The sequence below is a fragment of the Gekko japonicus genome, unplaced genomic scaffold, assembly GCF_001447785.1.
Source record: "Gekko japonicus isolate JY-2015 unplaced genomic scaffold, Gekko_japonicus_V1.1 scaffold549, whole genome shotgun sequence".
NCBI classification, from domain to species: Eukaryota; Metazoa; Chordata; class Lepidosauria; order Squamata; family Gekkonidae; genus Gekko; species Gekko japonicus.
The window spans coordinates 463,313-476,335 of NW_015169189.1; the positions used below are offsets into that span (position 1 = coordinate 463,313).

Below are 13,023 nucleotides of genomic sequence, written 5' to 3' on the forward strand. Positions count from 1 at the left end.
TCATGGCTTCACAATGGCTCCAATAGATAGTGCTCCTGATTTTAAATTAGCAGGAGGTGAAATTCTATTTGTCATCAATTTCTCCTCGGGGTTTCAGAGCAGAAAACTGCAGACAAGCTGCTTCTTTGATGGCTCACTCCTAAAATCTCTTTTTGTTCTTTATCTATTTGAACTGACAGTGATCAGAGCTGCAGCAGGACAGGCCTCTCTGGAGAAATCACCTTCCCCCTGTCTATTGACAGATTCCTCTGTTCTGAATCAGACAGGCCCTGTCCCATCATAGGCATCAAGGCCTTGGAAGTAGCCACCAATTAAACCTCTTGAGCCGGTAAAATCTGAAGCCACTTTTGAATGTCTGTTCTGATTAGGCAGGATAAGACAAAACCCTTCAACCCCCAGAAGCAGCTCCCCAGTCTCAATTTTCTCTCTTGCCTTTACCAGGTGCGAGAGGTGTGAGAGAAGCTTCACACAAGCCACCCAGCTGAGTCGACACCAGAGGATGCCCAATGAGTGCAAGCCAATAACAGAGAGCACAGAATCAATTGAAGTGGATTAACTGATTGACTGGTTGGAATTAAACTGCAAGGAAAGTCATGATTAAATGTCATGGACACTTAAGCAAAACCAAAGATTTCCTCTGAGCAACTTTCAATCAGTCCCAGAAAACCAAGAGCAGTAATAAAATAAGTAAGATGTTAAGAGATATTGATCCTGGCGTGGAAGTGAAACCAGGAAAGAGATTATTTATTTATGACTAGGAATGAGACTGATTTCAATGGACAAGACACTAGGGCCAGCTAGCATTTCTAGTCCCCTCCCCACCATGTATTGCTTTATTTCTAAAAGCTTTTATAATTGTTATTTAATACCAAAGCAACTAATATCAAGGGTTCTTTTGCCCATAGCTATGACTAAGAATGCACATGGACTTGTTTATTGTTGCACCTTTTTCTTCAGCATGACTCAGTGGACCTAGGTATATTCCTTTCTTGGCTAGGCTTTATTGGGTTGTGCTGCTCTGGATGTGTCTGTAATTTTTTTAAAAAAATGTTGTATTTAAGTGACAAGACAGAGGAGGCCATTCAGGACCATCTTTGTGTTGGTGGCAGACCTCTTCCCGCCAATGGACATTTCATTCCCATGGTTTCAAAAATCACATTTTGTGCACTTTTTTGTATAAATGTTTTCATTAGCCACTGTTGTATTGGCCCAGGAAATCCCAGAAATGTTAATAAACTTGGTCCTCTATATATCTGTAAGTGTATATATTGTAAAAGTACCAGTAAGGAAAGCATTTGAACATATAGAAAATACTACTCACCAGTGATGATGAACAACCGTTTCAGTGAAACTGTGACACACTTATTTAAAAGTATAATGTTTGAAAATGTAAATGTTAAAAGTGGTATAGCCAGAAAAAAAGTCTTTGCTTTGATGGCAATATTAGTAACATTAAAAAAATCAACTGAATTATCCCAATTTAATATTTCCAGTAGCATCTCAGCATTTACCCAACATAGAACAACCTCACACAATACTGGTATTATAGGGGGCAGGGCTAGTTTATGGCCAACCCAACAAAGTGACTGCTTGGGGTGGCACAGTGAGGCAGGTGCCGATGCACTGAAGGTCCGCACCTGGCTTCCAGCCTTCAGTGGAACAGGAGATGGCTGGCATCCCTTCCTAGACCCTGTGCCACTGCCAGTCGAATCCAAATCAAGCCTTGTGGCAAGAGCATAGGGACTTGGCTTGGACAAAGCTGGCAGTGGTGCTGGCCCTGGAGAGGATGGGTGTACTTGCTTACGGTGAAAAATCGATCTTGAACTGGTCCTGCACCAGGGAGCTCCTCTTGTCTCCCTTGCCCTGTGTATCTTATTTCATGAGACCAGAAAAGTTATTAAGACTGAAATTTGCCATGTTCTCTAAAACCTCTCATAATGAAAGCTAATTTAAAGACTCAAACATAAGTTTTTTGAGTCAATGTTTAGCCTATAGATGTCAATCTTTACTTTGATCTTTGGTGCTTAAACCCATCTCATGTCCTTCAGTTGTATGGTCTGCACTTTAAGAATCAAGCAGCAAGTTATGTCAGAAATCATTTGGACTGTATTGGCTTAAATTGACAGTCTAAACTAAACTAATTGAAAATCTCTGACTTAACTGGTTTGTTCATTTTTGCCTTTGGAAAACCTACCTCATAATTTTACTGGTGGAAATGAAATTTTGCAGTGGAATTTATTATACTACTTAACTTGATGCGCTTTCACTTCAGCCATCTAGGAACCCCTGGCTCTATAACCCAAGCAGTTTAACTATGGCTAGGCTTTCACTATTGTGGCAGAAGTAGAACCCAATACATTTCAGCCATAGTGTATCTGCTTATAGGATCAAACCATTTAAAAGTCTGGGCATGATCCAGTGCCTCACTAACACCTCTGCATGTATGGTTCCCTCTGAGTAATGTCCATCCTGAACACACAGATGTATATACATGACAAGGTAATGCGTGTTGAATGGCTCATGCAGGACATCAGCTGGAGTGTAGTCCTATAAGTACAAGTATAGCAATTTAAGAAGTTTGTAAGGTTTAGATGATTTTTTTTACATAATCCAGGCACACTTGAAAACGATGCTTTCAAAACTTAGTTTGAATTTGCACCCATAAAATTCCATTCATAAAAAATGAAGTTCCCATAAAAGTAGTAGTTTCAAAATCTTTTTCAGTAAATGTGTCCTTAATTTGAAATTGATAACTTGTCCTAAATTTAGGTGACTCATGCATGGCTTCACATTTTAGCAATATTATTCTTGAGTGGCCATTTTCTTTCCAGTTATATTAATAATAAATTCCAGAGCAGCAGTATAGTTAGTCTATTGCAATAAAACCCACAAAATCCTGTGATGCCGTAATGACTAGCAAAGCTACGTGAGCTAAGCTCTTGTGTGTTAGAGCCTAGTGCAAAAAAATGCATGATGTGATTGCTTATTGCATATGCTGCAATGCATTCCCCCCCCCCCACGAGCCACCGGACTCTTTGCTGGGTTTTTTATTCTTATTAAGAGAAATGCTGTGTATCTAAATCAAGAAACCTTCCTAAAGATTATAAATGATGGGTTGGATCTTAAAGAACTGCACGTGGAATGAGTCTAAAGAAAGGATATTTATTGCTATTCTTTCCCCCACTGAAGCCCCTGCTTCTGTGGATGGGAAACCATGTGGGATATGGCACAAGGATTGTAAATCTGAAGAGGGAATTAGAAGAAATTTATCCCAGCCTCTCTCCTGTGCAAGCTATTCTGTGACTTGAGCTTTTCCAGGGAAAAGGTGTGGGGAAAGGCACTGCTGAATCTCCCTTCTGTATGTAACACCCTCTACCACCTGCATTCCCCTTACATACCCAAGAACAACCTGACTTTTGGAGCATCTTTCAGAAAGCAAAGGGGAAAGCAACAAACCTTTGTTCTACAAATGTGCTCTATTCATAGTTCTTTAGGATACAACACTGGGTTTTTGTGTTAACAAAAGAAAAAGACACATCATATACTTTCTGTGACATTGATTCAAATCCCATTTATTTGGCACTAAGGGCTCCAACAGATGAGATGAAAATCACATAGCAATCTGTCCATCAAATGCAAATTGCAGGTTTACGCTAATCCTTCAATATGCTCTGAGATTCATTTTTCAAAACTACCCCCCCAGTCTAAAATTAGAATTTTAGAAGAAAAGATATGGCTCTGGTTTCAATAAACTTTGCAAATAAGTTCAAAAAAATCACAGAAACCACTTTTTGCAATTACAATACACTTAATTGTTCCGGCACAAGGGGGCCTAATTAGATGTGATACTTTTTTTTTTTAAATTGAATAATATGTGGGCACTGGTTCATATAAATAAAGGGAGGAGTTTATCCCTTCCATCCCAGCATGGTTTTGTAGAATGAAATAGTGCACCTATTGCTGTTATTAGCCCCAGAAAAAGCACAGGGAAAAAGAGGGCACTTCCCCCCCCCCCATCGCAGCTCTAACAACAGCAAAGCAAAAAATAGTTTTGATTGACAAAACCATGCAGAGGAGGTGGGAGGCTTAAAGCCCTTTTCTTCTTCTGCAGCAGTCACAGCCTGAATTGGGATCCTTCCTGGTTGCTATTTGATTTAAAAATACTGGGAAGATCTGATCATGATTACCCATAATAGTCTCCTCCAGTTAGGCCACAAGGGTCAAAATATATCCAGAAGGCAGGAATTTATGTTGGTAGTCGTTCATGGAGATTGACTGCGAAGCATAAATTCAATCAACTTTGCTTATTAAAACTGTTGCTAACATTGCTCTATGCCTTCCAGAATTTGGCAGTTTTTTCACACTTTAGGGGAGTGTTCTGTTTTAAAAGAAATGTAATGTTGCACTACCTGAGATATAAACCAAGGAGCCAAAATATTAAGGATTCAAAGAAATCCAGTTCCATTAACTTCAGAGATAAAGTGAACATATTCCCAGTAGTTCTACCTCATCTACATATTTCAATAAACCAAGTAGCCAAGCTGTAGTTTACTCCAAAATAACTTGTTTCATATTACATAAAATGACCTAAGATATATATCTAAAAGACAGCTTTCTGCACTATCAATCTATTTTTGTAGTGCCGCACTAGATATACAGGGAGTATGTGAAGAAACGCCCTTAACGTTTCCCTTCATTTGACAGGGAAAGTGGATAGCCAGCATTGATGTAATAGTATCTTCAACCCCCATCCCATCCCAATGTACTGTTGGACGTATCATAGAATCAGGGCTCTTTTTGTAGAAAAAGCCCAGCAGGAACTCATTAGCATAATGGGCCACACCCAACAGCAGAAACTCATTAGCATATCAGGCCACACCCAACAGCAGAAACTCATTAACATATTGGGCCACACCCCATGTTACCAGAAGTGTGGTTATCCAGCCACACCCACCTTTTGCTTGTTATTCTGTTTACCTTGTTTGTTGTCAAAACCCAGGGCTTTTTTGTAGCAGGAACTCTTTTGCATGTTAGGCCACACACCCCTAATGTAGCCAATCCTAATGAGTTTCTGCTGTTGGGTGTGGCCTATTATACTAATGAGTTCCTGCTAGGCGTGGCCAACTTGGGAGCCAACCGGAACTCCGTTCCTGTGCGCAGTCTGTTCCACTGCTCAACCACTCTTACAGTTAGGAAGTTTCTCCTGATATTTAGTCAGTAACGACTGCATTGTAATTTCCACCCATTAGATCTAGTCTTGCAATCTGGAGCAAGAGAGAATAGATCTGCTCCATCTCCTACATGACAGCCCTTCAAATATTTGAAGACTGCAATCATGTCCCCTCTAAGCCTTCTCTTTCCGAGGCTAAACATACCCAACTCTTCAGCCTTTCCTCATAAGACTTGGATTCCAACCCTCTCACCATTCTGGTTGCCCTCCTCTAGACACGCTCGAGCTTGTCAACATCCTTCCTAAAATGTGGTGCCCAAAACTGGAAACAGTACTCCAGGTGAGGCCTGATCATAGCATACCTCCCGTGATCTGGACACAATGCTTCTGTTAATGCATCCTAAGATTGCATTAGCTTTCTTCGCAGTCACATCCTCAACTCAAAGTTGTCTGGAAAAAAGGCATAAAATTGTGGGAACAGAATTCTGGAACAGAACTCTCTGACATTATTTTAAAATATTATATACTAGGAATAAGGCCCATTGTGGAAATAAATACAACGAGATCTAGAAAGAGGCACTGGGAAAGTGCCAAGGCCTTGGGCACTCAGTATCAATGTGCTGTGGTGACCTCAGCAGGGTATAAGTCCACCATTTTCTCCAGAGGAACTTATCTCTGCTACTTGAAGAGCAGTTGTAATTTTGAGTGATCTCCAGCTCTCACCTGGATATTGGCAACAATTGTTACCCAGTAGGGAATGACTGGTTTGGAGGGAGGAGTCTATGGCATTGTACCTGTCTGAGGTCCCTCCCCTCCTCAAACCTCACCCTCTCCAGGCTCAACCCCTCAAATCTCCATGAATTTCCCAACCTGGAGTTGGCAACCCTATCTCCTTCCCAGCCAAGCATCAACCTGCCATTATCTGCCCCTTTGATTTCAGCTTTCCATCTCCTCCCCCTGCCCCCCTGGAGATCAGTTGTAATTCTGAGTGATTTCCACCCCTCTCCTGAGATTGGCAACAGTGGTTCCCCAGAAGGGAATGGTTGGTTGGGAGAGTGGAGTCTATGGCATTGTACCTATCTGAGGTCCCACTCTTCCTCAAACCTCACTCTCTCCAGGTTCTATCCCTCAAATCTCCAGGAATTTCCCATCTGGAGTTGGCAACCCTATCTCCTTCCCAGCCCAACATCAACCGACCTTTATTTCCCCCTCACTCTTCAGCTTTCCATTTCCCCACACACACACCTGCGGCCTTTTCCGTGTTCTGAAGCCCTGACTGCCACAGAGTTCACCATTTTCTACAGGGGAACTGATCTCTGCCATCTGGAGAGCAGTTGTAATTCTGAGTGATCTCCAGCCCTCACCTGGAGATTGGCAACAATGGTTTCCCAGGAGGAAAAGTAGTCTTTATCTGCAATGGGGACCAAAGCAGCTCACATCATTCTACTCTCCTCCTTTTGACTTGCACAACAACCCTGTGAGGTAGGTTTTGCTGAAAGTCTGTGACTGGCCCAAAATCACCGACTCGGCTTCTACAGCAAGAACCTGGATTTAGCAGACCCTGCTCTGTAGCACTTACTGCTATGCCTAGGGTAGCCAACCTCCAGCTGGAGCCTGTAGATCACCAGGTATCACAACTGAACTCCAGACAACAGATCTCCCCCCCCCCCGGAGAAAAAAACTGCTTTGGAAGGTGGGCTCTATGGCATTCTGTTCAGCTGAGGCCTCTCCCCTCCTGAAACCCTGGCTTCCATAGACTCTACCAGAAAATCTCCAGGAATCTCCCTACCTGGAGCTGGCAACCATAGTCAGGACTGGCCCCAATGACTTCCTCACAAAGGCCTACAAAGGGTTTCCTTCCTTTGTCTGAACCGAGCTTGGTTGCCTACTGTGGTGAAACAGGCTCCAGTTTACAATTCAGCTATTTGCCTCCCACCTTTGTCCCGTGGGCATATCTCACTCCTTAAGTTTGCTGCCAGCAGTCACAGAATCATCACTGCCTTTTTAAAGGGGCAGTGAGACCCATCTGGCTGAATCTCCCTATTTGATGGAATCCGCAATCTTTGGTGGATCCCTGGAAAGTTGGCAACCCAAGGGTCTGGCCTTTCTTTGCTTCCCTGGGCTACCCCTTTCCTTTGGTATTGTGCACAGCAGGGAAGACCATGTGGTCAGAACACAACATAGATTATTAGCCCAAATAAAAGAATTGCTTTAACTATTTACACAGTTATGGAGCACACACACACTGTAGGACCAACAGAGCATAAATCAACAGGGGTTAAACGCAGTCCTCTTTTCCTACACACAATACTCTTTCTCTGTGGGCTCAGGATAGGATCTCTCCTTGGACCGGCCTCTGGCTGTACTTCAGCCTCTAACACAATACTCTTTACCTCTGTGGGCTCAGGATAGGATCTCTCCTTGGACCGGCCTCTGGCTGTACTTCAGCCTCTCTCTCTTGCCCAAGAGAGCAGGGAAACTTTCATTCATTCCCCAGTCCAGCCGTCTGTGGAGTGGCTGAATTTCTGCTGCCTCCCAGGGTTGAAGACTGCCTCCTACCTGGATGGGCTGCAGTCTATATTGATGCCGCCCCGCCTGTTGGGACAGTCCCTGTTTTCCCACACTTTTTGGCTTTGAGGCAGCTGGGAACTGTAGGCCAGCAGATGAGGAAGCCCCATTCAACCCAGTGAGTGATACCCCTGCAGGCCCCTCTCTGGAACTACAGCTCAATTAAACCTTACGGGGGACCATTTTAAACAGAGAATCACAGCCATCTTACAAAGACAGTTAACTGCCATTTCGTTACACCTACCAATGGCCACTGAGGGCAAAGTTAGTCCCACACAGGAGGCAAGCAGAAAAAGCATCTTTGTCAAGAGACAAAGCCGTTTGCCAGTAATTCTGACAGGGCACAGTGGCTGAAGGGGGAATGAGCAGGGAAGAGGAGCAGACCCAGCACCCGGCTAATGGCATGCAAGTACTCTTGAGTAGCGGCTGACGGACCAATGGCTGATGGAGTGCATGGAATGTTGCCACTCAAAAATAGAATTATATATAAGGAGAGATGATACCCAAGTCTCTGGAACTACCATTCATACAGTAGGATACCAGATTCATTGCCATATTAATTATGAGCCTGTCCCGGAGGGGAGGGCGGGGTAAAAATCTAATAAATAAATAAATAAAATAAATGTTCAGTTTAAAGTTTATTTCGATACAAAATCAATAATAAATAAAATAAAAAATATTTAAAAATAGAATAAAATATAAGAATGAGCGCTGATTGTGAAGGGATGAAAACAGGGAGGTTATTATTAAGACTTGCGAATCTCACATGCCTGAAGGCAAAATTCAGCTACTTAGGTACTTTGTTATCTCTTAGGGGGAAAAACGAATTGAATAATTCCCTACAATGTATGAAAGCCTTCAAATTTCCTGAAACTTGCAATTTCCTGCGTGAAGTGACACACCTGATTAAATCTCATTAAACCCATTTATGCAAGACAGAAGAGGGCACGCACAGCATGGATCACAAATGCCAGTTTGATGCTCTAGCTGATAATATTCAAGGTTCTAGTGCATATGCTCTGAAACAGTGGAATAAAAATACTAAGAAAAGGGCTTTTTTAGAGCTGAAGTAGGAAGAAGCACCACTGTCATTGTAATTTGGCAACCCGTCTTTAGGATCTGGGGATTGGTCAGCAGCTCCTAACACTAGTGTCATACTAGTCTGGCAAGAAACAGTGTCAGCCTCCACTTTTTACTTCTTCCTCAAACAAACTACCCCATGCCAGCACAAGCTACTGGCATTGGGATGCTAGAGTGGTTGATCCCCAGAACATGAGAAATTGTGACAAGAACAGGAGATCAGTACTACATGGGGGAGGGGGTTTACATCATCCTGTGATGGCAGTGCCCATAGGTATCAAAGTATTGTGCCATAGTTCTGTCACAGCTGTTCTTGAAAGAGCAGTTTCTGTCAGAGCTCTCTCAGCCCCACCTGCCTCACAGGGTGTCTGTTGTAGGGAGGGGAAAGGAAAGGAGTTTGTAAGCTGCTCTGAGACTCCGGGTGAAGGGTGGGGTATAAATCCAACCTCTTCTTCTCTTCATGTGGAAGACTGCTCTCAGTGACTTGTCAGCGAAATATGGATACTCAAATAATGGTATAGTGCTTGAAGTGACACAAACATTCTGTTTCTGGCGTCAATTTGTGATGACTCTTTCACATGTCCAAGTCACTATGTTGCAGTTACTGAGTTATGAACTCATTATTAAATTGAATGTCGTAAAGTGACTAAGAGGTAATGTTGCTATGTCAGTTTCAGATGACAAAGAAGAATACCACCAAGAGCAAGAATTCTTACCAGCAGTGTTCCCTCTAAGCTGAGTTAGTGTGAGCTAGCTCACAGTTTTTTAGTCTCCAGCTCACACATTTTTTCTTAGCTCAGGAAGGATGGCTCCAAAGCAAGCTAGTTTATGCAGAAGCCTAATCCCTCACTCACAATTTTAACACCAGTAGCTCACAATATAGAATTTTTGCTCACAAGACTCCACAGCTTAGAGGGAACATTGCTTACCAGTTGAGGGGCAATATCAGTGGACATTCTGTTCACTACCCAAAATGTAATAAAATACCTAATGAATGAGAGACCTTAGTTGCTTCTGAAATCTTTCATTCTTTTTTATGAATGTACAGGGCAATACATAGATGATTCACAAATATGGAGAGTCATTGATTTTTAGTCAAAGTCATATCAACAGTCTTTGAATTATGTAAAATAACCTCTCAATCAGCCAAATGTGAAATGTCAGCCCTGGATCTATCACGTGCTGTGTGGCAAGTACAGAACCAACATAAGACATTTCACTGTTATTTCAACAACATGTACTAATGGCATACTAGGAAACAGGTTGCCAAAAATTAAGGTCGTACCACATTTTGTAATTTTTTTAACTGAAGAGAAGTAGCTTTAATAGGTAATCACATCAAAGATATCTGAAATTGGAAAAAGCAAAATCATTTCAGTAAAACTCAGGTGAAAAAGCAGAATCAGATTGATTGAAGGCATTTTTGTTTTCCAGCAAAGCATGTGTTTCACCTGCCTGCATGGGGTAGAACTACTAATATATATTACTTTTGAGAGGTGGACGTGGACTGGTTTTGCATTTATACATATTTTTCAAAAATATCATTGGGGTACCCCCAAAAATGTTGTCATTACAGTTTAGTAAAACACATAAGTGATATGTTTGAGGACATCATCTGTACACAAGTTTTGCAGAGATGGCATGTAGTGCAGATTATATGTTTCTGCAATTATGCTTCCTCCCTTTGCTGAAATCAGTTCATTTCTCCTCTCAAAATGTATTGGGTCTTTGTTCCTGACAGTACAAGACTGGGACAATGATGCTATATTGTTAGCAGGGGAGAGGAATACTTACACTTGAACCTGTGACACATAGGAAATAGTGTGAGTGTGTGTTTTAGAAGGCTGTAGGTTTTCTTGGAGGAAGATACAAGTGCATGGAACAATAGCATGAGAAGAACAAGTGTTTATTCATCTGCAACATGACAAGGTTTCACATCTACAAAATTTTCTGCCATACCACACTTCTTCTTTCCTTGAAACTTTTGGACCTCCCCTGCTTTCATTTCCTTTTCTGCATCCCTCATCCCATTTCATCTATGGGGGTCCTGCTTTTTTTGGGGGGGGGGATCACTTAGATATCACTTATTTGCCCCAGTCATGTTGAAGACATATGCAGAAACAGAGTGTGTACCTTTGACTGTTTAAGGAACGGTGTGCCTAGTATCCTATTCAAAAAATTCCATAGGGGAGCACTGCACATGTCAGGTGTCAGTGAGATTTTCAGTGATTTCAAATATACAGAAGGGAAGGTGCTGAATTCAGCCCACCCCCTTTCCCTATTAATCACATGGCTGATTGACTCTTCTACAAGTAACCCTATTAATAATGCCTACTGAACTGGAGGTGTGTTGTATGTGCATCTGGACACAGCTTTTTATTTTTGGAAACCATGTAGGCAACACCCCATTGCTGTAGTTATTTGTAGTCGGTCAGGGCCATTGTGTAGCATTTTTATCACACAAATGGTGCTCCCGAAATACAATTTATGAGGAACACTAAATAATTCAAAGTTATTTATCCCCCCCCCCTTGCCGCGGCCAAGTTTGTATTTCATTACACTATTGAACATACGGAATACTCTTCAATAGAGCTGACAAACTAAACCATAGCTTAAATTAAATTAAATGGAGGAAAATCTTACTGGTTTCTACTATTACTGGAAACTGTGGGATTTCTTTTTAAGTATTCATGAGTAATTATGCATTTATGCCCATTAAAGCTGCAGTCTTAAATGCCTGAAAACAGTAAAATAAAGTTATGAAGAAGGGACAGTTACTTAAGTTCTAATTTTGTGCATGCTATTTCAAAAGCTGTTGAGATCTTCAGTTATAAAATGTTTCAAAGATGTATATGTTTTTATGCTGGGGTAACATTCCAAATGGCATAATTTATTCCTAAACAATGGCATAATTTATTCCTAAACAATGGCATAATTTATTCCTACTTAAAAAAATAAAACAATACATACACTAGTAAAAAAAAAAAAAGAAACCTAATCTACACATGCTGCAAAATGAGGTGGTGGAATCTTGAGGTGGGAGAGCGGATGACACCTTTTCAGGAGGCAAGCAAAGAGGTAACCAATGTCGAAAACCATTTGACATGTAAGAAATCTTGTTAAATTAAACCTGGTACATGCAAAATTCATGTTCTAGCTCAGGCTGCTCATTGCTGTGCAAGTTTTCTATTTGAAGGGAGATTTTTATGGGTATCAACCAGTGTTCCCTCTAAGCTGAGTTAGTGTGAGCTAGCTCACAGTTTTTTAGCCTCTGGCTCACACACTTTTGTCTTAGCTCAGGAAGGATGGCTCCAGAGCAATCTAATTTATGCAGCAGCCAAATTGCTCGCTCACAACTTTAATGCCAGGATCTCCCAAAGTAGAATTTTTGCTCACAAGACTCCGCAGCTTAGAGGGAACATTGGTATCAACATGTTTTTTAAAAAATCTTCCCCCAGCTGCAGTCTAAAGCAATCCACCTTGAAACTCTGCCACTTCAGGATCAACCGACTCATAATACTGCATGTGGAGAACAGGTCTCAGTCCTTTATGAACAATGAAGTGCTATTTGCAGATATTTATTTATTATTTATTTATTTAATTCAATTTATACCCCGCCCTCCCCGCAATGCGGGCTCAGGGCGGCTTACACAGGGGCAAACGCCAATATAAAACATAATTAAAACCATTTAAAATCCCAACAGTACAAAACCATTCTTAACAAGTTATTGACTAAAGTGCTCAAGGTGTTCAACATGAAATTTCAAAGATGGCATATTTCAACTGTTCAGCATCGTCTGCTCCAGGGAAGCACTGATGTTCCCTCATCCAGGGCCAGGTGAAGATGGAATAATGGTGATCGTAGTGGTAGTGGCAGCTCCTACTCATACGCCTGGTGGAAGAGCTCCGTCTTACAGGCCCTGCGGAACTGCACAAGGTCCCGCAGGGCCCGGGTCTCCTCCGGGAGCTCGTTCCACCAGATAGGAGCCGCCACCGAGAAAGCCCTGGCCCTGGTAGCGGCCAGCCTGGCCTCTTTGGGACCTGGCATTGCCAGGAGATGTTGAGTCCCGGACCGAAGTGCTCGCGGGGGAACATATGAGGAAAGGTGGTCCCTTAGGTAAGCTGGATCCAAACCATGTAGGGCTTTAAAGGTAAGAACCAGCACTTTGAAATGAATCCGGTACGCTATTGGCAGCCAGTGCAGC

The 13,023-nt window shown here is 42.1% G+C and overlaps 1 protein-coding gene across 1 annotated transcript in view; it reads left to right on the top strand.

Annotated features, from left to right (window-relative positions):
• PRDM6 (PR domain containing 6) overlaps nt 1-556 on the top strand; it is a 161,534-nt gene extending 160,978 nt beyond the window's left edge. Inside the window, exon 7 of the mRNA XM_015416222.1 lies at nt 442-556. Coding sequence (XP_015271708.1) covers nt 442-556 — 115 coding nt within the window. The remainder of the gene's footprint in view (nt 1-441) is intronic.
• The last annotated feature ends 12,467 nt before the right edge of the window (nt 557-13,023 follow it).